A 25,139-nucleotide genomic window follows, 5' to 3' on the forward strand; every position below is an offset into this window, starting at 1 on the left:
CAAAATAGTCACCCATAATTATTATTTTTCCCTATAGATTATTTAAATAACCTGAAATGAACCGAGCCTAAAATTCTAACTATTTTTTTTTTCAAATCAAACCCTCATCTACAACATAGGGCCTACACAAAGAAGGGTTGAAATATAATTTTGTTTTGTTTTTAAGAATTCTATCAAAAATAAGTTTCTAGAAATAGTTTTCATTATATGTATTTTAGAGTAATTTAATTAACCCTAAAAAAAATATTATGAGCACGACTTTGTAAAGCGACTCGTAATGCGAAAAGTGACATCGTTGTTATACGAAAGTGATATCACTGTTATACAAAAGAGACTTCGTTGTTATACAAAAGGGATGAGGTCTCTTTTGTATAAGAGCGAGGTCACTTTAGTATAACAACGAGGTCATTTTCGCTGTACGAGTCGCTCCCCAAAGTCGTGCTCCTTGTGATCCCTCACAAAAAAAAAATTGATTTGATATTAATTTTGATCTGAATTAACAAACAAGGTCAATTAAAAAATAACGGGGATGTGATAACTGCCAAAAGAATCAATTTTGAGCCTATAAAGACACTCTTCTTTCAATCACAAAAAGCTTACTTCTCTCTCTAGATATTTATCTCTGTGGAGTGAGAAAATCAATGGAGGCTGATAATTCTTCTTCGTAAGAAATTCAAATTCAAATTCATACAATATTTCAATTCTCTATTTATCTGATTTCTTTTTATCATTTTTGGCAGTTTCGAGAGTAGCGAAATGCAAGCGATGTTCCTTGCATCGACGCCGTTGTTATCGGAATCATGGAAATTCTGCAACCATATCAACACCGCCGCCGCTGCCGGAAGCTTCGTTGTTTCGCCGGCGGCAGCCGGAGAAGTGGTTTACGTAGCTTTCTCCGGCGTCCAGCTTGATCAGACTTGTTTGAATTTAGTCCCACTCGATAACACCTTCACTGACGACCTATTCTGCGCCCTTCATCGCCGGGATAAGCCGGCGATGGTTCACGCTGGATATCTTCATCTGTTCTTGAACCTAATTCGTTGCCCTAATTTTCAGAATCAGGTTAATTTTATTATAACTACGTTTTCATTTTTCGAAAAACCTTACTAATTCAGTTAGATTTTATATGATCAATTGTGAATATATGCTATGATTATTATTAGGGTTATGTGAATATGAAAATGCCGGTTTATTTATGGAAATCTTCCGTTATTGTTAGGTAATTTCTCTACTCCGTTAACAATATTGAAAAGTCAACTGTTTTGACTAATTTTTGAAAATTCATGTGAATACTATAGATTAAGGTGGTCGGTACTGGCAAGTGTCTAGAAAGAAATAATGGATAAAATAATATTAATAAAGAATAAAATTATTAATTTCAATTCTAAAGACAAAAAGGTCACGAGTTCGATTCACGATGTTCGATTCACGATTTCATGAAACGGAGAATGTTTATGAGTGGTCACGTCTAGGGATGTCAGGCTAACTTCATACTTAAATATATATATATATATATATATATATATATATATATATATATATATATATATATATATATATATATATATTAATAAATCTAAATGGGTCAAGGTAAGACTTGAGAACCATAGTAATGAAAAACTAAAGTCTAGAAAGTGTTACTTTCCATTTCTTTACCTCCTAAAATACTACAATTTTCTATTAATATGTCTTTGTTTATTAAGAAGGATTTACAGTTGATAGCTCAAGATTTTGAGCATTTTCTTTCTTCATATGTGAAACTATATATGATCCATCTTTTAACTGGACAAACCTGACCGATATTTTGAGATTTAGAAAATTTTGACATCTAATTATTGAATATGCATTTGTGAACAAACTAACCTATTATACAATAAATTACACATTACTATAAGAGTAGTAGGTATGTAATCCTAAATAAAGGTTCACTTGGTACACTAAGCACAAACTTTGGTGTCAATAATTGCATAATTGACAATATATATGATTTAAAGATAACTTTAGAGAATAAAGATATTTTATTTATCCCATTGGGGTAAGAATAGATTCCGCCTCATTGAAATTAAGTCTTTATTTTAGTGACTTTAGCACAAATAAAGAGATTTTAGTGTCTTACATGTGTCAAAGTAATAATATTAATAACAATTTGTAATCATTGCAATTTTGGCTTTTTATAATTGAATTGAATTGAATCTAGATGGTAATTTCTAAGTAAATCTAATAAAAATCCTAAATATTTATATAATATATATTAGGTGGAATTGCTATTCCTAACACTTGAGGGTTTATTGAAAACCTCATTATTTTATTTGTTAGGATTCCATATTCGAAATTAAGATTACCAAACCACCCGTAACTCTTAATTTTTTTTTTAATTTAATTCACTATTTTACTTCTCTACTTTTTTAAATAAGACAAAAACCCGACATTCTTTAATTTTATTCCTAATTTTTTTCAAGGAACACCGAACCTGGTCAAAAGGACCCTTTTGGTCACCGGTTCTCCTTTTTCTTTTCATGTCTAGAGTATTATCTATTTTTATTCTCTTAACCCCGGAATCTCAAAACAGACGCAGTTTAACTTATATATATCATAATTTAATTTTAAAAGTTAAAAGTTATAGCTTTTATTTTCAATATTAAGTAATCAGTTCAAAATTTTCAAATATGTCTTGGATGAAAGGTCTTGTTTGATTAAGAAAGTAACATAATAATAATGTTGATTTGCAGATAGGTGAAATTCTGAAGAAAAGCAAGTCAATAGTGTTCACAGGGCACTCCATTGGAGGAGTATTGGCCTCTCTCTCGGCCCTTTGGTTCCTCTCTTCCCTCCAAACCACAAAATCCAATATGTCTGTCCTTTGTGTTACATTCGGCTCGCCTTTTCTAGGAAACGAGACACTCTCCCGCGCCATCCTAGAACAAAGATGGGGAGGCAACTTCTGTCATGTGGTAGCCAAACAAGACATTAATGTCCTTACGACCTTAATTAGCAGCCAGATCCATTTTTCATTATGGCCTTTTGGAGGCTACATGTTTTGTTCTAGACAAGGTGCCATCTTCTTAGAAAATGCCACCTCTGTCGTCAAGATGATACATTTGATGGTCAAGACAGTAGATCACAACCTCGACCACGACCAGGACCATCTCAATTATGGGGACTATATAGGGAAACTTTCATTTCAGTTCTTGAGAAGGGAAGATCGTTTCATAGAAGAGGGGAAGTCCAGCTATGAAACCGGCATCATATTGGCTCTTCAATCCTCAGAAATCTCAAATCAGGTAATTGGTTTCAAATTAAAACCTCTGTTTTTTTTTCTTTCTAATGTTGTAACTGTATGGTGAAATTAAATAAAAACGGGTTGGTGCAGGAATTGTGCTTTGAAGAAGCGAAAGATTGCTTGAGGACAGCAAGGACACTAGGCCGGGCTCCAAACATGAACATGGCAAAGTTAAGTAATAAATTGGCAGAAATCACGCCATTGAGAGCCCAGATACAATGGTATAAAGAAATATGCGACAAGAAGGGCGAGAAGCTCGGGTATTACGACACCTTCAAGCGAAGAGGGGACTCGAAAAAAGAAATGAAAATCAACATGTGTCGACTAAGGCTAGGGGCATTCTGGGACAATGTGATTAAGATGGTGGAGAATAATAAACTTCCTTATGACATTCACAAGAGAGGAAAATACGTAATGGCGTCTCTGTTCTACAAACTTCTGGTGGAACCGTTAGACATAGCTGAGTATTATCGAAGTGGGGAGCATCGTGTAAACGGGAACTATCTTCAGTATGGAAGGGAAAGAAGGTACTTGATCTTGGACAAGTGGTGGAATGATTTAAACGATGGAGAGATAAGGAAGTATGAGAGGAGTACATTTGCTAGCTTAACACAAGACAGTTGTTTCTGGGCGAAAGTGGAGGAAGCGATTAAATGGGTGTACTGTATTAGGAACGAGAGCGACAAGAGTAAGCTTTACAGGTTGTGGGAGAATCTAAATGAATTTGAAAATTATGCAATGGGAATGGTGGTGAGGAAAGAGGTGTCCATAGATGTGGTGCAAGCAAATTCAAGTTATAGTCTATGGTTGAGAGAATGGGGAGAATTGAAATCACAATTCCAACCATTTCAAAGCCATTCAACGACTGCTTTCGAGCTCGATGTAGCGAATTGAATCAATCCTAGATGTATGTAAAAGTAAAATAAAGACTCGATTTATATATATATATATATAGCATACATACCTCATGTGGGATTGAAGGAATGAAGAACTTGTTCCAAGAGTGATCTTGTATATGCATCTAATGGTGATTCTGGTTTGTCAGAATGAGAAATGTTTAGGAGATGAAGCTTCTTGGATGAAACAAATGCTGCTGAAAATATTCTCTTCATTCCACCTCTTGTGCTGTCAAGTTTGTATTCAAACTCGTATACTTTTATATCTTCCATTCCTGATCTCTCAGAATAAGCAATTACTTGAGCATCTTTCGTACTTTCCTGCACACGCAATTGAATTATAGAAACTCTTACATCTAGATCTAGGTCTTGGAGATGACAGATGAGTAGTAGTAAAAGGAGGAGGAATTTGTTAAACCTTTCTTTTTTCAGCTTGAATGAGCTTATCTGCTACAAATTCTGGAGATCCAAAATCTTCAAGTCTTGTTATACGAACCGGATTGACCACAATTCCAATGTTGTTTGAGCCTTGATTTGGCTCCTCGAAGAGAGCAGTCGCTCCTGCCTTTTCGACCTAAGAATCCAATTCAATCCAATAGCTGATCGCATTGTACGAGAAAAGAGAGAAAGAGAGAGAGAGAGATAATGGGGAAAACCTGAATCCATGAAGAAGGTTTTAGGATAGTGAAGCCTTGTGTGGAATCAGTGTATCTTTGAAGGTCAAAATCTTGAGCCATTGCCTTGGAGAATTCAGAGACGGAAACGGAGGAGAAAATTGCAGCAGCGGCGAGATAGAGGTTCCTCTTGCTTAATTGAATTGAGTGTACAACATTCCGTTCTTGTGGTTCTTCATCATCATCAGTAGGTGAAATCGCAGCAGCAGCAGCACACGAGTAGGAAACAGAAGAGAAGAATCGTCGGCGGCTGGGATTCAGTCGAAATAACTGCTTTGGAGGTCGTGAAGAGACCAAGAACTGAAAATCTGATAACGCCATTACTAACTGATAGATAATTGCTCCTCCTCAAATCTCTCATCTCCTCTTTTATATTTTATTTTCTTATTAAATATTATAACTGAATTTATGGAAATTTGACCAAATAATGAGCGGTTAATTACGGCATACTTTTAATTGCGGCGGATCACCACTTTATATTTATTTTTTTTACGAAAATAACTTTATATTTATTTTTTTTACGAAAATACTTTTATCGCGTAACCTGGTTGACCTACTTTTCATGCGATGGGAATAGATTCTATATATAAATACTTTAAAAAAATTTATTTCATTATTTTCCTTTCTCTCTTCTCTCCGCGTTCTCTCGCGACGGCAAAACAGTGGAACCGTAAATGAACACATCATACAGATCAACGACGAAAATTCATTCTAATATTATGTGATTGGATCGATTTATGTTCTTATTTTCATTGTGTTCATCTTCAAACCTAAACTATGAGGTTGTTCTTATTGTTAATCTTAGTTGTTCATCTTGTCGATGATAATATTTGCAGCGGAAAATTCATGTGATTCTCGCGAAGGGCGAAAATCACAGGAATCTTCCCTGAAACGAAACCGATTCAAAATATCATCTGCAAATATCATCATCGACAAAATGAACAACCAACATAAACAATAAGATGAATAATAAGAACAACCTCATAGTTTAGAGTTTGAAAATTAACACAATGAAAATAAGAACATAAATCGATCCAATTATATGATATTAGAACGAGTTTTCGTCGTCGATCTGTATGATGTGTTCGTTTAGGGTTCCACCGTCGTGCTGTCGCGAGAGAGAGAACGCGGAGTAGAGAGAAAAAAGAAAAATAATGAAATGGAAAAAAATTAAGTATTTATATATAGAACATATTTTCATGCGAAAGAAATATGTTCTATAGATAAATACTTACATTTTTTCATTTTGTTATTTTTCTCTCTCATCTCTCTCCTCTCTGCGTTCTCTCGCGACGGCACGGCGGTAGAATCCCAAACGAACACATCATACAGATCGACGACGAAAACCCGTTTTAATATTATGTGATTGGATCGATTTATGCTCTTATTTCCATTGTGTTCATATTCAAACCCTAAACTATGAGGTTGTTCTTAGAGTTCATCTTATTGTTCATCTTAGTTGTTCATCTTGTCGATGATGATATTTGCAGCGGAAATTTCATATGATTCTCGTGAAAGGCAAAAATCACATGAATCTTCCCTGAAACGGAACCGATTCGAAATATCATCTGCAAATATCATCATCGACAAAATGAACAACCAAGATGAAAAATAAGATGAACAATAAGAACAACCTCATAATTTAGGGTTTGAAAATGAATACAATGGAAATAAGAACATAAATCGATCCAATCACATGATATTAGAACGGGTTTTCATCGTCGTATATGTGTTCATTTAGGGTTCCACCGTCGTGTCGTCGCAAGAGAGAGAACGCGGAGTAGAGAGAGAAGAAAGAGAAAGAAAAACAACAAAATGAAAAAAATTGAGTATTTATATATAACATATTCCCATCGCGTTACGCGAAAGGGGTATTTTCATTAAAAAATTATAAAGTGACACTAAAGGGGTATTTTCGTTAAAAAAATATAAAGTGACACTAAAGCGATTAAAATTATGCGTTGATATCAGCTTATTTAAGAGCTTTTTTAGAGTCATTTGGTCAAATTTTCAAATTTATATGTTACTAAATTTATTTATTTATTTAAAGGTTTGAAAATATTATTTCATTTAAATTAATCCTTTAATTAAATAATTAAAATAATAAATAATTTTTAAATAAATTAAAATTTATTTGACCCAAACCCAACTCTAATATTTCTCTACTTTTATTTAGAAAAAAATTGTTTATTTTTATAAAATAATATTAACTTTATGATGGTTAATTTGTTAAAATTAGAACATTGCTTACAAGAAAGTCATTGTTACCAATTATTTCATTATTGTCCTTCATTCAATTTATTTTTAATCCAATTTTCTTTACTCTCAGGCAACTCTTTTGCCTTTTTATTGTTTTTTTTTTAAAGATATGCCGTCTTTAACAAAAAAAAAAAAAAAAAAAAAAAATTAACTTTTTTTTTTTTTTGTTATGTTTTGACATTGTTTATAAACTACTAACATTTATATATACAAAAATGGTATATATATATATATATTACTAAATGAAATTAAATCACTTTTCTTGTATAAATAAAAAGAAAATATTATTGTAAAATTTAATTGTGATTAGGGTAGTTTAAATATATTTGAACGACTAATGTTTCCTATTTGAATTTTGTCAGTTTTGTCAATTTAATCAGATACTTAATATGTGATAGATATTTATGTTCTTATAAAAAAAACCATAATAAAAATTATTAATATCACCAATATATATATATTTGTTTTAGTATTTATATTTTATAAGTTTTATTTAATTTTAATAAAATAAATTTTGTTAAAAGAAATTTCTAATTCTATGTGTTATATAATGAATTTTAATTGATTAATAAATTTTAACATAAAAAAATATAATTTATAAATATAGTATAAAAGGTGTTACAATTTCCAAAAGTTTAATTAAAAAACAATAATTTGAATACTAATAAAAAAAAATTTAAATTTCAAAATCCCAAAACAAACACGCCGGCCCGCCCTAACTAACCTTAATTAGTTTGTCAATAAATATGTTAAGTTAGCCGGAAAATATCGGAAGAGACAACAACGCTTCATTTTCGCAGTTGCAACTTGAAACAACTCTGCGCTCTCTCTCTCTCTCTCTACAATCCATCATCATCATCATCGTCGTCGATTCGTCGGAGGAATTACTGTTTCCTCGCCTTGATTCATCTCTCTCTGTGTTTCTCTGTATGTGCGCACGGTCGGGTTCGTTGTATCTAGGGTTTTGAACCCTTTTTTTCTGTCAAGTATAATATATATAGTTGTTTGTGTGTGTATAGGAACAAGAATGTCGAAATGGGGAAAAAGAAAGGAGAAAGATTACGGTTCCGAGGGCGGCGCTCCAGCCAGGAAGGCTCCAAGGAAAGATTCTGTCGATGAATCCGACGAGGATACCATCGTCGCCTGTGAAGTATCTATCTCTCTTTCTCGCTCTGAAATTAAATATTGGATAAATATGAAACTGACAAGGAAATGTATCTGGGTTACAGATTTCCAATACTCGTAGGGTATCTGTGAGGAACTGGCAAGGAAATGTCATGGTAGATATCAGAGAGTTCTATCTTAAAGATGGAAAGAAATTGCCTGGCAAGAAAGGTTCATTCCTTTTCTTCTTTTGATTCTTTCTCGTCTTTATATTCAGACAATGATTCGATTCTGGTTTGGGAATAGGGTTTAGGGTTTGAAACCATTTGGTACACCTTGATTTGGACCCAACCAACAGCCCCCCATCTTTGCAGGATCTTATTTGCAAACAGTTCAATGGGTCTTTAATCCAACTATAACTTGAATTGTTTTCATTTGGAATTGCATATCCTTGTTACCCCTACCTATAATTCATTGCTCTAATGCTTTGCTTCATATTGTTTTCAGGAATTTCACTAAGCATGGACCAGGTAACCACACTACTTTATTTCTGTTTAAGATGTTAATTTATGTCCCCTTCATGAACCCATCACACACACATACACTGGAACCGTATATACTTTAGATATGAAATGTAATAATCATCTTATTTGTGATGCAGTGGAATGTACTTCGTCAGCACATTGATGAAATTGACAAAGCAGTTGGTGATAAAAGTTAGAAAGGCAATCAATGAATGTGCTTGGATTACTTGCTATTTTACAAAATTAAACGAAAACAGTTGGATATTAGTTGTCTGAGTTAAAATCTGGGGGCTGTTGATTTTGGAATTGGCTAGCATGTGTGTAGCTTAAGAACCTGTTTGTTGTATGTAGCCCAATATTAAGAAATTTCTTTGTTATTCTTTGACTATATGCATGAGCAGCCTTATTTTTATCTTATGTTACAAGAGGCGATTGAATTGCTAGTTGGTTTGTCGAGAGATAAGATACATGTGAAAATATGATAGGAATTGGTGGTTGGTTTATCAACGAATAAGAGGCAATTGAAAATTTGATTGAATTGTTGGTTGGTTTGTCGAGGATAAGATGCATGTGAAAAATATGATGGAATTGGTGGTTGGTTTATCAACATAAGTGATTGGATTGGTAGTTGTTTTACCAATGAATAAGAGGCGTGTAAAAATATGATTGGAATTGGTAGTTGGTTTACCAATGAATAAGAGGCGTGTAAAAGTGATTGAAATTGTTGGTTGGTTTGTCGAGAAATAAGATACGTGTAAAAATATGATTGAAATTGGTGGTTGGTTTACCTACGAATAAGAGGCGTGTAAAAGTGATTGAAATTGTTAGTTGGTTTGTTGAGAGATAAGATACGTGTTAAAATATGATTGAAATTGGTGGTTGGTTTACCAACGAATAAGAGGTGTGTAAAAGTGATTGAAATTGATGGTAAAAGATTTGTAAAAGTGTGATTGAGATGTGTTTTTGTTAAAGATAATAAAGGATAATGATGTGACGAGATCAGAGATCAATTAAGATTGGTGGTTGGTTGTCGAGTGATAAGAGGTGTGTGAAAAAGTGATTAGATTGATGGCTATGTTGTCGGGGAGAAAAATACGTGTGAAAGTGTGATTGAAATATGGTTTGTCAAGGATGATAGACCGGTAATAAAGGATAATGATGTGACAAGATTAGAGATCAACTGAGATTGGCGGTTGATTTGTCGACAGATAAGATGTGTGTAAAAGTGTGTTTTGGATTGGTTCGAAAAATAAGAAAGGCGTGTGAAAGTGTGATTTGAATTGGTAGTTAGTTTGTCAAAAAATAAGAGAGGCGTATGAAAGTGTGATTGAAATTGATGGTTGATTTGCTGAGAGATAAAAGACGTGTGAAAGTGTGATGTCACGAGATTAAGATATTAATTGGGATTGATGGTCAGTTTGGCGAGAGATAAGAGACGTGTGAAAGTAATAATAAAGTCATGATATGAGAGGTCAATTGGAATTGGTGGTTAGTTTGTCGAAGGATACGAGACCGATAACAAAGCATCGTAAGGTCACGAAGTTAAAAGTCAATTGTGATGGGTAGTTAGTATGTCTAGGATTAAAAACATGTGAAAGTATGAGTTCACGCGATGAGAGGTCGATGAGATTAGTGGTCTATAAGATTGAGATTGGTAATTGCTTTGCTAAAGATAATAGACTGATAACAAAATATCGTAAGATCACGAGATTAGAGATCGATTGTGATTGGTGATTAAAAATATATGTGAATGAGATGTTGATTGACCAAAGTGTGAGATCACAATATTAGTGATCGATTGAGATTGATGGTTGATTTGTCGAGGGATAAAAGACGTCTGAAAGTGTGAAGTCACAAGATTGAGAGGTCAATTTGAATTTTGGTAGTTGGTTTGACGAGAGATAAAAGACCTGTGAAAGTGTGTGAAGTCACAATATAAGTAATGAGAATTGTCCATTGAGAAAAAATATTTGTGATTAAATATGACTGAGATGATTGGTTGACCGAAGTGTGAAAGTGTGATCAAGAAATGAAAGGTCAATTAGATTGGTGGTTAGTTTGCTAAAATTAAGGTAAAAAGGTCGCGGTAATAATATGAGATGATTGATATTTGTCACGAAATTAATACTAAGATGTTTAATAAAAAAAAATATTTGTGGTTAAATATATGAATGAATTTGTTGGTTTAACAAAAAATTAAATATAAAGAAGTTAGTGATATGAAGAGATGGTTGGTTTGCAAAAAATTATGATAAAAGATGTTAAAAATGTTGAAATGGTTGAGTGATTAATAATATAAGAGATTTATTAAGTAATGAATGATATTATTAATTAACAGGTAAATGAGAGTAAGAAAGTGAAGATAAAAATATTGAAGCTGATGAGAAAAAAAGTTATTGAAGGTCTTCTTGTCAAATTTGTTATTATTTGTTATAAATAACAAAAATAACGATGAATAAGAGAAGGAAGACGATCAAACTATCTCAACCATTAATATTGACGACGAAGAGGATATTGAAGGCGTTGAAAACAATAATGATAACGATCACAAAATGTGAGTATTATTTATTTCAGCTTTATAAATGTAATTTTTATTTATGTTTGCAACTCAAGGGCATTATGCTAAAGAAGAAAAACAATTAGTTGTATTATTCATAGTTTTCCATCAATGCACAATAGTTCTCATTAAGTACATATGCACATTATTATTACTGTTGTTAATCCAAACAATACCAAAAATAAAACTTATCTACCCTTCATTAATCAAAATCCATTTTATAAAAAATAAAAATGCAAGATTAACCAGAGAGAATATGAGTGATGAACTAAGGAGCAAAATTCTGGACAATCATTTTTTTTGTGTTTGGCTTACAATAACTGCAGAGGTATTAGTTAGTTTGAACCAGAAGATGCTGCAGATCTATTTTCATCCCCCCTTTGCTCTTCTTTAGCAAATTCCTCAATTAATTGGTATTGTCTTGGAGTCAGATTCCTGCAATAAGAAGAAGAAACTCAATAGTAAGAATAACATTGGGAGGGAGGGATCTTCTAAAGGAAAGATACAAAAATACTCACTTTGGGATGCTGATAGTGAAGTGCACATATTGATCACCATAAGTGTAAGAATTTCTTGTTTTTATCCCTGTAAAAAACATAAACAAGGTTTCTAAAATCGTGAACATACTGTGGGCTATTTGAAAACCCCGGTTTCTTCATTTTCTTGTTTCACTTCTAGAAACAACACAGTTTACACAAAACATATCACATAATTACTAATTGAATCCGTTCTTATACACACAAGGAAAATATCAATCTAGATTTAGTTATATCCATGATTTTATTTTCTTATTTTGAAAGATTTACAGATCCTAAATTAAAGAAAACCAAATTTAATGTACAAGTTCGCATAGGTATAATCTATTACAAGAATAGTACAACAAAATATTCAGTCTTTAACCAGCACTCAACACAAAAAAGAAAGCAAATTTCCAAATAGGCATTGTCAAACATGAATACCAACAAAGAGCATTCTGATTTAAATGGATATCATACCTGAATATTGTCCACTAGATAATTAATAGTTAGTGCATGTATTTTACAAATCTATTTTTACTCACTAGGGTTTCCACATTAATGGTTGGGCCGTTAATCAAATTAGAAAGTGATTAGTATAAATAGAGTTATATTAATTTATGCCTTATTGTTGGACACTTGATTCAGTTTCTCGTCTATAATAATACTTCTAGTTTATCATCACCCTTCTTGGTTTTATTAAACCATACTTCTATGGTATGTCAGTCATGGGTAAACGAGATAATTAACAGTTAGTGTATTTTCCTTACAAAATCTACTTCTATGGTACACGACTCGAGCAAGAAGGTTAAAATGTATAGTTACTTTGTGTTTTTTCAAGAACATCTTAGGGCAACTAAGAGAAAATAGATTTTACTATAAATGGTACCTTTTCTTTTCAGGACCACCTTTTGACCAGGTTGAGTGCCAGATCGGACCTGCAAGTCATAAGACTCATGTGAATGACTTTGTCCTCCCTCTAGTGTACTACTACTAATAAAAACTATATGTACAAATAAAGAAAATACAGAACCTTGAGAACAACATCTCCTGTAAGAGTTGGAACCTGGATAGTTCCACCTAAAACTGCCTGCAGTAAGAAATAAATGAATCATGCATGGGCATCATCAGTATGCAAAATCTTGCAAGGATTTATCAAAATCAGAATATTGCAAACAATTATCAACTTGATTTATAAGTTGCTCAATAGTTTTAGTCATATTACTATATTAGAGATTAAAATAATAATATATGCCTATTTGAAATTTGTGTGTTCTAGCTAGCTCGCCTCCTATTCCTGGTAAAAACGAATTTGCTGAAAAAAATTTGGTGGAAGAATTATACCTGAGGAATACTTAATGTAGCATCAACATGAATGTCCTGCCCTTCTCTTCGGAAGACAGGGTCTTGTTGAACCTGAAATATTTCCAATCTAATTAATTGCCAGCGTCATGGGAGAAAACTAAATGGTTGCTCGATTTGGATTTGGATTTGGATTATACTTGTAAGTGATTTTGTGATAGACAAAATTTTAAAATAATTGTGCTTTTGACTACTACGTTCATAATAAGCCAAATTAGAGATCAAAATTATTATTTGATAAAAATGATTGGGAAGGAATCAGATATATTTATAGGGAGAATCTGAATCCTCCAAACAAGCTCTAATACTCTTGTAGATTCCAAACTTATTACCTTCAAAGTAACATAAAGATCGCCAGGTTGATTTCCCTCAGGATCTGCTCCACCACTTCTGTAGATCTTGATAGTCTCACCATCATCTACTCCTGCATAAGGCTCAAATATCGAAGTTCAGAATTATTGTACCACAAATATCAGCCCTATTTGGAAACAATTTTGTTGTTTTATCTGAATCTAACTATGGTAGAGAAACCTCCCAAAAAATAATATTTTTTTGCAACCAGGGGATATTCCTTGGAGGAGGCTAGCACAGCATTCCATTGCCATGAATTTTTTTTTTTGTATCAAACTAATCTCGATCCACATCTGAATAGGAAATCTTCCAAATGATGTTTCCAAGTGAAGTTATTACCAACTCAAAAAGACCTTTATTTCAAATTGCTTTCATTGCACCAAATCCAAGGGTTTTGTAAAACAAATATCCCATCATCAATCAATTCTTCCCTCATCAAACAAAATGCCTTTATTTTATTCTTGATAACAGTTAAAAATATTAAATGCAATTATATTTTTCAAAAAATTTCCTTTTTACATCTAACAATACTTTTTTGCCAAAAAAATAAACCTAGATCAAACAAGCTCCAAATTATTTTGAAAGCATGTATACATAACTGGAGATTTCTCTTGCAGACTTTTTCTGGTTTAGGTCTCGAGATATGTCTTCTAGCCTTCTATTCCTTCAGTTCTACCATCTAATTTACCACATATCCTGATAGAAAATAAATCTAATTTGAACATCCCTATAATATTTAGATTTGTTATTGCCATTTTCTAGATAAAGTAACCCAAAACTGATCCAAAATAATAGACACGTCTTTCCCAAAATACCTGGTATCACATCCAGTTTGACCGTTTTTGCTCCTCTCACTATTTTCTCTCCATTGCAAGACTTACAAAAGTTCTAGTATAAAAGAAAGAAAGAAAAGGAGTTATTATGCCATTTGAAAAAAATACATAGCATGAGAAATTACCAAAACGACCATGACCAGAGAAAGGAAAATCTTTGAAATTTCAACCTAAAAGAGTAATCTCGTAAAAAATAGATATTGGGGAGAAAGCAGTTACTTCAAATAAGAAAAGAATCCTTCTTACTGCAAAAGTTATATAAAAAATGCCTTCCAATTTGGGTTGAGTATACAGTCTGAAGGACACAATTTTATTCAATATGAAAATACACTAGACAGTAAAAAAATTATTGGTAGAATTTCAATAAGTAAAAGATGAACATGGAAGTCCACTCAAATCACAAGTTATGATTTGCTGCAAAGTTATATAGACACGAGAAACATCTGAGAATATAATGAAATCTGAGCGAAGGCATATAGACATGAGAAACATCTGAGAATATTGTGAAATCTGAGCGAACACATATAGACACAATAAATGATATTGGTTCTGAAAGAAAGCATCCATCTGAACTATGTCAACACATTAAAGCATTGCCACCAGCCATTCTTACAGAACCTCGGATACAATATGATATTAGTGAACAAAATATTTTTAACGCAAAGAACTTGTTTATTACCTTAACAACTTTCCCGGTTCCATGACAGGAGGAACAAGTCATTTGCACCCTAAATGCCCCAGCTACCTTGGTCGTCTGGATATGGAAGAGTATAAATAAGCATGCTTCTGTGAGTTATCAAGAACAATTGAAATCAGAGCATAAAATAAGAAAACAGACAATTCCTGAGCCTCTGCAGCTCTTGCAAATTTCAGGTTTGGTTCCAGGAGGAACCCCAGCTCCACCTGCAAAAAGTTAAAAAAGTAGAACAGAGAGGGCATCATTAACCAAGACCAAGGAAAAGTTCAACATTAAGCATTTGAAGGATGGCAAACATTACCACAAGCTTCACAGGACAACTCTGTTTGAAATGTTAAAGTTTTAGTGCATCCTTGAACTGCTTCCATGAAAGAAAGTTCAACTGCAACCTGAACATGGAATGATGAAGGAAATTAGTAAGTACATATGTGACCCAGAACACATATTGAAAAGGAAAGGAGCACAAACCTTGACATCTTTTCCACCAATGTTCCGGGAATTGAATATATTGAACATCTGATCTCCATTGCAAGCAACATGAATATAGACAAGTTAGACGTTGAAAGTGGGAGAAATATTGTGTAGAATTGTAGAAATCTAACAGAAGAAGATCATGACAAAAAACTTAGACATTATATTTCCCATCAATCAAACATCAGTCATGTGTGATCAAGGATATATGTGCTTACAAGCAAATTCTCTCAACATAGTCACAAATGTAGGAAATGTCTATGCTTTTCACTTCCTTAGATAATGAACACCTCAGCATTTTCTTTTTAGTTGATGCTGGTGATAAATAACTATATTTTCATATTGGTCCATATTACATAATTTACAGTCCAAAATATAGGTATTATTTTTTGCTAATTCTTTTGTCATATAAACTTGCAATAAGCTCCCCTCTCTTGGGGCTTATAAGAAATATGTATTTATTTCTTTGCTAGTTCAGAACTATTTTCAGTTTTTTCATCTTAAGAACTTGCAATAGGTGCCCGTGTTTAACTTAGGATTTAGAAAAGCCATTTACTTCTCTTATTACCTAGGGATAAGGTCTATATGCATCCAGAAATGCACAACATTCCAACTGAAGTTCCATGCCAATTCAGTGTGAATAATGTACAAAAAGGATTTGACACAGTAAACATATAATGTCTACATTGAGTCCATTTGGAAATGGTTTCTAAGAAAATGAGTGCAACTGCATACAATTGGTAGAACAAGGTTGTGTCAAATCATAAACATACTCTTCCAACATGGTATCAAGGTACTTGAAAAATTGTCCAAAAACCTCGAAAACCATTCTTTAGTAACAAATTATTATTAATTAAACTCCATAGGGTTGGGCTAAATATTGCATTTTAAAATATACTTACACCATCTCTAAACATGTCACCGAATGGATTAAAACCAGGGCCCCACTCAAAGCCACCAGGACCACCACCAGGTCCGCCACCATTCATGGATTGTTCAAAAGTATCATGACCAACCTAAAAACATACCATATGGGAATAAGTACAATCAAACATGAAAAGAGGCAAAAACACCACCAAAAGAAGAATATTAAAGCAACTGTACAAACAAGCAGAAATAGTGTATAGCATATCAAACAGCAATATACAGTTCTTGTTTTACAACGGGAAAACAAATTTTACTCTTCGTTTAGATTTTGTAAGCTATTCTTCTCTTGATGGAATTATCCGCACATAACAAAAGGTGGAGTAGAAGCAAACATGAACTGCAGCTCCTCCACTCTTTGCATCACAAGCATGAAAATTGTAAACACACATATTGCTCATTGCACCTGACATTTAATAAAGGACGGAAATCTCAAATAAACCTATCCACTATGCACTTCTCAGCTTTTTTTATAAGACATCCAAGAAAACAGATGTACGGTCCACAAACATTATGGAACATAATCTACCAATCCAATTGATTCAATAAAAATTGACATAAACACTTATTGGAATTATATGATATAATATGTAAATCAATCTTCAGACCTGGTCGTATTGTGAACGCTTATCTTCATCCTTGAGAACCTAAAACAGAAAAGAGAGAATAATAAGTAGTAAGTACAGTGGTCTGCAAAGATGTCAAAATCTGAACATTATTACCTCGTATGCCTTTTGGACATCTTGAAACTTTTTTTCAGCCTCGGGGTCATTTTTGTTTGTATCTGGATGCAACTGCTTTGCAAGCTGCAAGAGTATTTCAAATACAGTGGATAACAAATATCAAAAGAACTTCACAGTGAGATGTAGTCTTTATAAAAACAAATTATCATCAAGAAATAGGTAATTTCATGCCACAAACCCCATAATAAGCTTTCTTGATCTCTGAGGAAGTAGCGTTCCTGCTTACACCGAGAACATCGTAATAATCTTTAGCAGCCATATATGCTGGTCATAAAAGAAATTCAGTATATTCAGTTGACTACAGAAAGGAAAGAGCAACTACAAACAATGAATAAACAATGAAAGGTTGCAGCCATTGTTCATACTATATTAAAATGAATCAAATTTTACTACACTTTCACACTAATTACCAGTTCCATGTATGGCTCTTGTCATGCCAGCTACCCAGCAAGATTTCAACATTCCATATCTCAGCCAACTTCTCTCGTTTACTGTTCCCGTAAAATGGAATCAACAATGAACAAATGAAACAAGAATAACAAAATAAAATATATAAGTTGTCAAAGTGGAATAATATATATACTAATTTAAACCATTTCCAGAATAAAATCCAGGAATTCCTCCGGACGAACTAAATGTCCTGCAACCTACTCGAACAAACGAGTCACATACCTGTAACAACCAAAACAATTTCATAGCATACAATTAGAATCCTAAAAGAGAAAACAGAGAGGGTGAAGATGTTATGTTACATACGGAAAATGGGAAATCATCGAGTAGAGAGCGAGGAGTGAAGCATCGGATGAGCCTGACGCCATTAGAGCGGGACATTGCAGCGAATTTGATAGTCTTTTAGTATCTAACAAGAAAGTGGGTTTTCCTTAATTCAATTAGTAGCTCTTCTGATGAACAATTACAATCTGTAAGAAACCCTAGATGGGTTTGAGAAAGTGGAAGAACAACAACAGCAAAAACAGTATCTTTTTCTTCTTCTGTATGGTAGAAGTTTCTAGTGCAAAAGCAGAGGAAAGAGATTTTTAATTTTATAGCGGCTGAAAAAATTAAGGACGATCATGTTCATGAGACTTCAAAATACTACTCAGTTTTGAGTCACAGAACAAATTATAGAACAAGTCACCAATCTTAAGTTTTAAGGTAAATAAGACCCTCAATTCTCAAATTGCACTATCTTATTTTGTTAACTAATTTATTTTTAACATTTTAATTGTAAATACTATACATATTGAGATTATATATGTTTCTTGTGTTAAAAAACAATACAAATTAGAAATAGTATTACTATAATATATGTGGTATGGAAGGGTATAAACGAATTAAGTTGTTCGTAAGAAGTTCGAGAGTAGCTCCATTCGAACTCGGTTTGACCGAGCTCGAGTCGAGTTCGTGTAGCTCGATTTTGTAATCGAATTCGAGCTTTATATTTCTAGTTTCAAAGAGCTCGCGAGTACATCATTTTATAAATATTAGAAATATTTATATTTTTAATATATATTATATATAATATAATATATAAAATAGAAACCCTAAACATTTTTTTCATATATTTTTAGTAAATTCTTCCTCTTTTCTACATGAGTCACGGGTGGAAAATGTAATTTTCTCTTCTAACTTAGCAGTAACAAAAGGTGGGTATCTCCAACTTCTTTAAAAAGTCCTGGATTTGAGTTTGTCAGACGATTAGTTCTGCGTCTAGTGGGGACCATAAAAAAATGTATCATTAGCGACGGCATAACTCGTCGCTAAAAGTCATAATGCCGTCACTAATAAATATTAGCGTCAACGAACAAAATCGTCGTCATTCATCGTTAAAAGACAATAACTTTTCTCGACATTGATAATGGGGAATTCTGTCACTTATAATTTTAAATAATAGCAACGGCATTATGCTTACGTTGTCGCTTATGTATTGACTAATAGCAACGATATTATGCATACGTCGTCGTTTATATTTTAATAAATATCGATGACATTCCCTTTTTTGTCATCGCTCTCGGGTTTTTGACACATTTCTGATTCTCTTATTATTAGCTATCAACGTCGGCATTTCCTTAATATTGTCGTTGATATTGTTAATTATCAACGTCGTCGCTGATAATCTTTGCTCTCGGGTTTTTGGCACATTTTTTATTCTTATTAAACCTGTTTCATATTTTGTTCTACTACTATTAACAAAAAAGATCATTCATAAATAAAAATCAATTCTAAATTATAAAAATCTCAAATCGTATTAATACATAAATGTCAATCAATGTACTACTGATCGGGGGAGGAGGGGGCATCTTAAACATAAGCGCATGTAGAGTCTCTTGTTGTGCACGCATCTGTGCCTGTAGAGCATCTTATTGTGCGCACATCTCTTGCATCTCACGTCCATGTTTTGCGCGCACATCTCTTGCATCTCACGTCCATGTTTTGCGCGCATATCCTCCATCACACGTTTCTGTTGCGCCATCTCGTCTCGTATGGTCATGTTCTCTTTGTGCAGCGCTTGCATCTTTTGATGTTGGACGTACTCTAGATCTAATCTCGGTCACCTATGCTCTAAAAGTAGCCTTAGGCACTTCAAACAACGTCATATTAGAGTTTGTTTCAAGCCGTTTGCGCATCACAGGATGCAATCTTTCAACCCTAATTCTTCGGTGTAACTTCGTTGTCGCTAATACTTTTTATCAAACCACAATTCTTTGGTCGACGTCGCTAATAATAATTATCAGCCACGGTGTAATTCGCCGTCACCAAATTTCGTCGCTAATAACCCTAATTCTACTAGTGAGCATTGTTCCTCAAATTTATTCTCACTTTTATCTCTTTCAATCAAAGGAGCAAATCGATCTTCCACATTCCAAGCAAATGAGATACTCGATCGAGTTCAAGTATATATAATGCAAATCAAGTCGAGTTCGAGTAATATGATATTCGGCTCGACTCATCTCATTTACGCGCCCTTAGGTACGGCTATCATATAAAATATGTTTAAATTATTAAAAATTATATAAATATTTAATATTTATATAAATTTAGAGATATAAGCAATATTCATCATTCATAATAAGTGTGTCTCAATTTGTGAAAAAGACGAAATAGTGAGTAAAATCAAAGATGTAGAAAATGATTAATTTAGTTTCACTTTTTTATAATTATTTTCAATTTGACCCTATATTTTTTTTTTATTGATTTTGCAATTCCACAGAAAACGTACAAGAAAATCAACTATATATACTTATTTTTCTGTTCATGCCTGTTTTGGCGTATAATACCCATATCCATATCTGTGTATCCGTATTTCTTAACTTATAATTATTGAATTAAATCTGTTAAATATAGTTTGTTTTTATATTAAAAAAATAAAGAAGGAAATTAGATGAAATTAGATACGTGAATTGAACACACATAAAAAAAAACATTATATTAAAACAAATTGAACTTACTTTTCAAAATTAAATTACACGTTACAAGGTACATTAAATTAAAACAACATGAAAATAAACAAAAATGCATATAAAATAAGTTTGACTAATTATCCTCCCCTTTCAAATGATAGCTAGCAACATAATAGCAATTCATAATTTGTTTGTCACACCTATCCTCATGAGAGCAATATATGCAACAACTCTAAGAAACACCAACATTAACATCAAAGCCAATATCGACATCGCTTGATCTCCAAGTCCCACCGCCTTCACCGAAGGAAAATCTCGAACCAAACACGTCCCATTGTCGCAAGGGTAAGTGTCGTCTTGCTTGAATTGACTATCCAACAAAAGCTTGAAAACATATTGAGTAAACGAGGCATACTTTATCCATGAAACAAAGTTAGGAACATGTTGGACATAATAACCGGCAGCCAATAGTAACGTAAGAAATGTCATTGAGGCCAAAGTAATTGCCAACTTTTGGTCCATCACCATGGCCCCAATTGCAAGTCCGAATCCACTCGAGACAACCACGGAAAGTAGTGTTGTGAAAAGTGTTCCGAAGAAGTTTGGGGCTGCAGGTTTGAGCCCGGCCATCCAATAGGTTATAGTGACGAAAAGTGTGGGAAGTACGAGGTCCATCGGCAAGTCGCCCATAGTTCTTGCCATAAAGTAGGACGAGAGTTTGTACATTCCCGACAATCTTTCTTTTTCGAGTATCGCACGTTCTGGAGGGAACGTGAAGATGGCTTGAAATAACGGAGAGAATCCCCAAAAATTGACTATGAAGAAAATGAGACCAACCTACACCAACAAAAGTAAAACATTATGGCATTGTTTGATTAGGTTTTTGTCTATTTTGACATGATTGATTGATTTAGTATAAACCTGATCTTGTATATTATCGGCATCGGTTTTCCACCATAAGAGTCCCGAAAGGATAGCTCCAAAAAGGACTTGAGCAATCACGAGTCCCGAAAAGGACTCGTGCCTCCTTTCCTTCAACCCTCTTTTAAACAAAACCGTGAATTGTTGCCACCATGTAGTAGACCACTTTCGAGTTCCATGATCCTTCCTTTTTTCTCTTGAATTCTCGTGGAAATCGTTGGTGGTCACTTGAAGCTCTTTCGTCAAGCTTTTTACTTCGTTGTTGTTCTTGAAATAGGATATTAATGTATTCTTTACATTAGTACAATGATATTCCTCCCCGCCTTCTTCATCCGGTAATATACCTAATTGAAACAAAATTGGATGAATTAAGATTAATCATTTCTTTTTCGAGAATATTCAAGTTACATACCGTTTGCGAGATCTAGTAAAAAGTCAGCAGGATTCATTGCGATTGACGGGGCGTAACCAATCCTAGAAAAGTATTCCATTGCCTCGTTTCCTTTTCCAAAGTACATGAGATTTCCTTGAGATAACAACATCACCTTGTGAAACAAGTAGAAAAGTCGACTCGAAGGTTGGTGGATCGTCATCACGATCGTCCTCCCACCGCCATTCGCCAAGTCCCAAAGCGTCGATACTATTCGTTGGGCTGTGGTTGAGTCAAGGCCGGAAGTAGGCTCGTCCAAAAACAAAATACTAGGGTTAATGAGCATCTCTTGCCCTATACTAACCCTCTTCCTTTCTCCCCCGGAAACTCCCCTAAGAAGAGAATTCCCAATTATGTTATCCTTGCACTTGGTTAGGTCAAGTTGAGCTATGATAGCCTCCGCACTCTTGGTCTTTTCATCTTTGGTGAGGCTGTTCGGTAGCCTAAGAAGGGCAGTGAAAACTAGGGTTTCTGTGACAGTAAGGTGAGGATAAAGAACGTCGTCTTGAGTAACAAAACCAGTTTTTCTCTTCATAGTATTAGAGAAAGGACTGTCATTGAACAATATTTTTCCGGTGAGATGTCCAAGACTTCGGAGGCGGCCACCAATGGCGCCGAGGAGAGTGGTCTTGCCGCTGCCGGAAGGTCCAAGTATGGCCAACATCTCACCTGGCCGGACAATTCCACTTACTCCTTTCAAGATTGTTTTCTCTTCTTGTACTTTGTTCTTAAATATGGATAGTACTCCACCATCTTTAGGTCTAATCTTGTAAACAACATCTTCAAACTACACGACATTTAATATTGAATTTTGATCAATAACTTGGAACAAACTAAAACACATAAAAAAAAATTGATTATGAGTAATGAAATAAATACCTTCAATGTAACATGGTCATGATTAGATAATTTCTTGAAGATAGAAGTTGTTTGATGATGATGATGAGTATGATCAGTTTGTGATTCAACGTCGACCACCATCTCCGGCTGCATGCTAGGGTTTCTTTGTTTTTGGATAGAGACTAGAGAGAGAATTATGAAAAGAAGAAAAGAGAAGAAAAATATCACAGAGAAACTAGATAGTGAATGAAATCCTAGATGGGGAAAGAAGTAATCTTATATAATAAAAGCAGATATATAGAAGTTTGCTTGTCACGCAAACGTGAAGAAATGAGCACCTTTGAGCCGACCGCTTGTTAAGTGTTAACCAAGACAAAAAAAAAAAGTTTTTTTATTTATATAGGTCACGTTTCTATATACAGTTTCGTTTGTTTGACAAACATGAGTTGTTTACCTTTATATTTTAAATGAAAATTAATTTATGACTAGAAAACACATATATTAAATGTCATGATTTTAATTTTTATTTAAAATACTTTAAATTGGAGTGAAAAAACATAACTATTAGGTGGTGGGCTGGTTAGAATTTTGAATAAAAATATATTTTTTTTTGCAAGTGCTTAAACAGAATCAAATAAACTGTATCTTGATGTGACCAATATATAAAGCAGAGGTTATAATTAGAGCATCAAGTAAGGTTAGAGTATGTGTCATATGCATTGCTATATTTATTCCTGAAAGATTTATTCGATTTGTTATCTCACGGAATCGTTTAAAAAGTGTACATAATGAGTTACTTGAGCTCCATCCATAGTATTGGGGCTAACGTGGAATCTGCTCCTTTTTTTTTTTTACTTTTTATAGCTACAGCTACAAGTTGACTTTATGATGCTTCATTTCTTAATATTAATCATCCCGACGGTGACATAAATAAAGGAATGCAATTCGTTGTTCTATTCATTTTAAAGTGTAAATTATATATATATATATATATAAAAGATTATAACATTGATATTCATTAATCTAGCCACTAATCTAGAGATCTCCAAATATTAATTAGGCCAACCATATATAGAAAACTCAAGATAACTATTAGTTGATTACATTTATTACACCCCGCAATCGAAGAAGGTGGGCGGTGTTTGTTGAGATTGGATCGAAATTCTTCAAAAAAAATTATCGAAAACCCCTTCTTCAAGATATTCGCAAGTCAAAAACGAGATAGGACATGAAGAACTTGAATCTGACCGCGTGAGACCTTCTCACGAACAAAATGAATGTCTTTATTGATTATTGTTCTGGTCCTAGGCATGCATATGTTTTAGTTATTTAAAAAAATGTAACAATAATTATTTAAATGCTGGTACATGTTGTTGATGACGACTAAGGAGGAAAATACATGAAAAACATCAATTTTAAAAGGCATTAGGTTTAAAAAAATTATAAACAAACACTCGTCAAAATATTTTGTGTGGAAATATCCTAAAAATATTTTGAAATCATTTTTTAATTTTTCGGGATTTGTAGAAATTGGTTTGAGGTTCCAAAATTACAAAATAATTTTGAAATTTGAAAATGATAACCAAACAGGCCTTAGGTCCGGTGTCCTAGGTCCTAAGTTCATTTTATTGGTCGAGGGCTAAGGGTCATCGGTCCTAGTTTAGGAGCCACTCGGTCAAGGCTCAGGATCTTAAGTCGAACCTATCGATCTTGGATGAAAAGCTTCGGTCCTAGGCTAGAATTCTCGGTCAAACCTCTCGGTCCTAGGTGGAAGTCATCAGTCCTAGGTTTAGGGGTTCTCGGTCGGGTGCGAGACTCTTTGGTCATAGGTTTGACTTCTCATTCGGATGTAAAATCATTGATCAGACCTATCGGTCCTCAAGAATATCAAAATTGCAGGTTTTACAATTTTGATGGAGGCAATTGGATTCTGTAATCCAAGGGCTTGTGTAGCTTCACAAAGCTCTTAGAAATATTTAGAAGATCACCCCAATGTATCAATCGACCTGGGTGATGATCAGTTCGTTCAAAACAGTCTATAGTTAAAAATCGGGTTTTTAGTTTTAAAGTTGTTTTGAAGTGTAAGGAGTTATCCAGTAGCTTTCTTATGCACTATATACTTTGGTTGGTACCAAAACAAGAACATTGGACGTTCGTTTGAACCAATTCAAGAACTCAATTTTTTAATTATTTTGAAATTTTTAATTTTGATCAAATATGATCGGGATGAATTAAATATGATCAAAATAGTTGTCCAACATCATTAAAAACATGTTGGGATACTTTCTAGGCAGCTATTCTTGAGGATTAGCCCAAGAACAACAAACCCGATTTTTGGATTTTCAAAATTCAAATTT

The 25,139-nt window shown here is 33.6% G+C and overlaps 5 protein-coding genes across 7 annotated transcripts; 2 read left to right on the top strand and 3 right to left on the bottom strand.

The window, feature by feature from the left end:
* Nucleotides 1-606: 606 nt before the first annotated feature.
* LOC124920514 (lipase-like PAD4) lies at nucleotides 607-4,492 on the top strand. 2 transcript variants are annotated; one of them, XM_047461013.1, is made up of 4 exons: nucleotides 607-664; nucleotides 741-1,062; nucleotides 2,730-3,281; nucleotides 3,371-4,492. In XM_047461013.1, the coding sequence occupies exons 1-4, from the start codon at nucleotides 642-644 to the stop codon at nucleotides 4,172-4,174; spliced, it is 1,701 nt and encodes a 566-aa protein (XP_047316969.1). In that variant the 5' UTR covers nucleotides 607-641; the 3' UTR covers nucleotides 4,175-4,492. The 2 variants fall into 2 exon arrangements, with proteins under 2 accessions (XP_047316969.1, XP_047316970.1); XM_047461014.1 differs by having other exon boundaries at nucleotides 608-661.
* LOC124920515 (psbP domain-containing protein 2, chloroplastic) lies at nucleotides 2,680-5,212 on the bottom strand. The gene is made up of 3 exons (XM_047461015.1): nucleotides 4,833-5,212; nucleotides 4,595-4,750; nucleotides 2,680-4,497 (listed from the first exon to the last, which is right to left on the bottom strand). Exons 1-3 carry the CDS (start codon nucleotides 5,169-5,171, stop codon nucleotides 4,246-4,248), a joined length of 747 nt encoding a protein of 248 aa, XP_047316971.1. The 5' UTR covers nucleotides 5,172-5,212; the 3' UTR covers nucleotides 2,680-4,245.
* A 2,672-nt stretch (nucleotides 5,213-7,884) lies between these two features.
* LOC124921772 (RNA polymerase II transcriptional coactivator KIWI-like) lies at nucleotides 7,885-9,114 on the top strand. Of its 2 annotated transcripts, none has more exons than XM_047462475.1 (5): nucleotides 7,885-8,049; nucleotides 8,129-8,259; nucleotides 8,339-8,444; nucleotides 8,721-8,743; nucleotides 8,875-9,114. In XM_047462475.1, the coding sequence occupies exons 2-5, from the start codon at nucleotides 8,137-8,139 to the stop codon at nucleotides 8,932-8,934; spliced, it is 312 nt and encodes a 103-aa protein (XP_047318431.1). In that variant the 5' UTR covers nucleotides 7,885-8,049; nucleotides 8,129-8,136; the 3' UTR covers nucleotides 8,935-9,114. The 2 variants fall into 2 exon arrangements, with proteins under 2 accessions (XP_047318431.1, XP_047318430.1); XM_047462474.1 differs by having other exon boundaries at nucleotides 7,885-8,036.
* Nucleotides 9,115-11,365: 2,251 nt separating this feature from the next.
* LOC124920764 (chaperone protein dnaJ GFA2, mitochondrial-like) lies at nucleotides 11,366-18,235 on the bottom strand. The gene is made up of 18 exons (XM_047461317.1): nucleotides 17,947-18,235; nucleotides 17,784-17,862; nucleotides 17,601-17,681; nucleotides 17,369-17,454; nucleotides 17,170-17,253; nucleotides 17,056-17,094; nucleotides 16,426-16,539; nucleotides 15,521-15,568; nucleotides 15,354-15,441; nucleotides 15,194-15,258; nucleotides 15,035-15,109; nucleotides 14,338-14,410; nucleotides 13,504-13,595; nucleotides 13,154-13,225; nucleotides 12,843-12,899; nucleotides 12,699-12,747; nucleotides 11,813-11,879; nucleotides 11,366-11,729 (listed from the first exon to the last, which is right to left on the bottom strand). Exons 1-18 carry the CDS (start codon nucleotides 18,019-18,021, stop codon nucleotides 11,630-11,632), a joined length of 1,344 nt encoding a protein of 447 aa, XP_047317273.1. The 5' UTR covers nucleotides 18,022-18,235; the 3' UTR covers nucleotides 11,366-11,629.
* Nucleotides 18,236-20,705: 2,470 nt separating this feature from the next.
* LOC124921942 (ABC transporter G family member 9-like) lies at nucleotides 20,706-22,923 on the bottom strand. The gene is made up of 4 exons (XM_047462649.1): nucleotides 22,822-22,923; nucleotides 21,925-22,729; nucleotides 21,513-21,856; nucleotides 20,706-21,428 (listed from the first exon to the last, which is right to left on the bottom strand). The coding sequence occupies exons 1-4, from the start codon at nucleotides 22,921-22,923 to the stop codon at nucleotides 20,772-20,774; spliced, it is 1,908 nt and encodes a 635-aa protein (XP_047318605.1). The 3' UTR covers nucleotides 20,706-20,771.
* Between the last annotated feature and the right edge of the window lie 2,216 nt (nucleotides 22,924-25,139).

Source organism: Impatiens glandulifera, chromosome 1 (assembly GCF_907164915.1).
Source record: "Impatiens glandulifera chromosome 1, dImpGla2.1, whole genome shotgun sequence".
Lineage (NCBI taxonomy): Eukaryota > Viridiplantae > Streptophyta > Magnoliopsida > Ericales > Balsaminaceae > Impatiens > Impatiens glandulifera.

Coding starts and splice junctions, on each gene's coding strand:
- LOC124920515 (XM_047461015.1), bottom strand. CDS start 5,171: ATGGCGTTATCAGATTTTCAGTTCTTGGTCTCTTCACGACCTCCAAAG. Junction 4,751..4,832: donor AACCTTCTTCATGGATTCAG/GTTTTCCCCATT, acceptor TTGGATTCTTAG/GTCGAAAAGGCAGGAGCGAC. Junction 4,498..4,594: donor TTCAAGCTGAAAAAAGAAAG/GTTTAACAAATT, acceptor TTGCGTGTGCAG/GAAAGTACGAAAGATGCTCA.
- LOC124920514 (XM_047461013.1), top strand. CDS start 642: ATGGAGGCTGATAATTCTTCTTC. Junction 1,063..2,729: donor GCCCTAATTTTCAGAATCAG/GTTAATTTTATT, acceptor GTTGATTTGCAG/ATAGGTGAAATTCTGAAGAA. Junction 3,282..3,370: donor CCTCAGAAATCTCAAATCAG/GTAATTGGTTTC, acceptor GGGTTGGTGCAG/GAATTGTGCTTTGAAGAAGC.
- LOC124921772 (XM_047462475.1), top strand. CDS start 8,137: ATGTCGAAATGGGGAAAAAGAAAGGAGAAAGATTACGGTTCCGAGGGC. Junction 8,260..8,338: donor ATACCATCGTCGCCTGTGAA/GTATCTATCTCT, acceptor TCTGGGTTACAG/ATTTCCAATACTCGTAGGGT. Junction 8,445..8,720: donor GAAATTGCCTGGCAAGAAAG/GTTCATTCCTTT, acceptor TATTGTTTTCAG/GAATTTCACTAAGCATGGAC.
- LOC124920764 (XM_047461317.1), bottom strand. CDS start 18,021: ATGTCCCGCTCTAATGGCGTCAGGCTCATCCGATGCTTCACTCCTCGC. Junction 15,442..15,520: donor TTGGTGGAAAAGATGTCAAG/GTTTGTGCTCCT, acceptor TTCCATGTTCAG/GTTGCAGTTGAACTTTCTTT. Junction 11,730..11,812: donor TTCACTATCAGCATCCCAAA/GTGAGTATTTTT, acceptor TTCTTATTGCAG/GAATCTGACTCCAAGACAAT.
- LOC124921942 (XM_047462649.1), bottom strand. CDS start 22,923: ATGGTGGTCGACGTTGAATCACAAACTGATCATACTCATCATCATCAT. Junction 22,730..22,821: donor ATGACCATGTTACATTGAAG/GTATTTATTTCA, acceptor AATGTCGTGTAG/TTTGAAGATGTTGTTTACAA. Junction 21,857..21,924: donor TTTACTAGATCTCGCAAACG/GTATGTAACTTG, acceptor TGTTTCAATTAG/GTATATTACCGGATGAAGAA.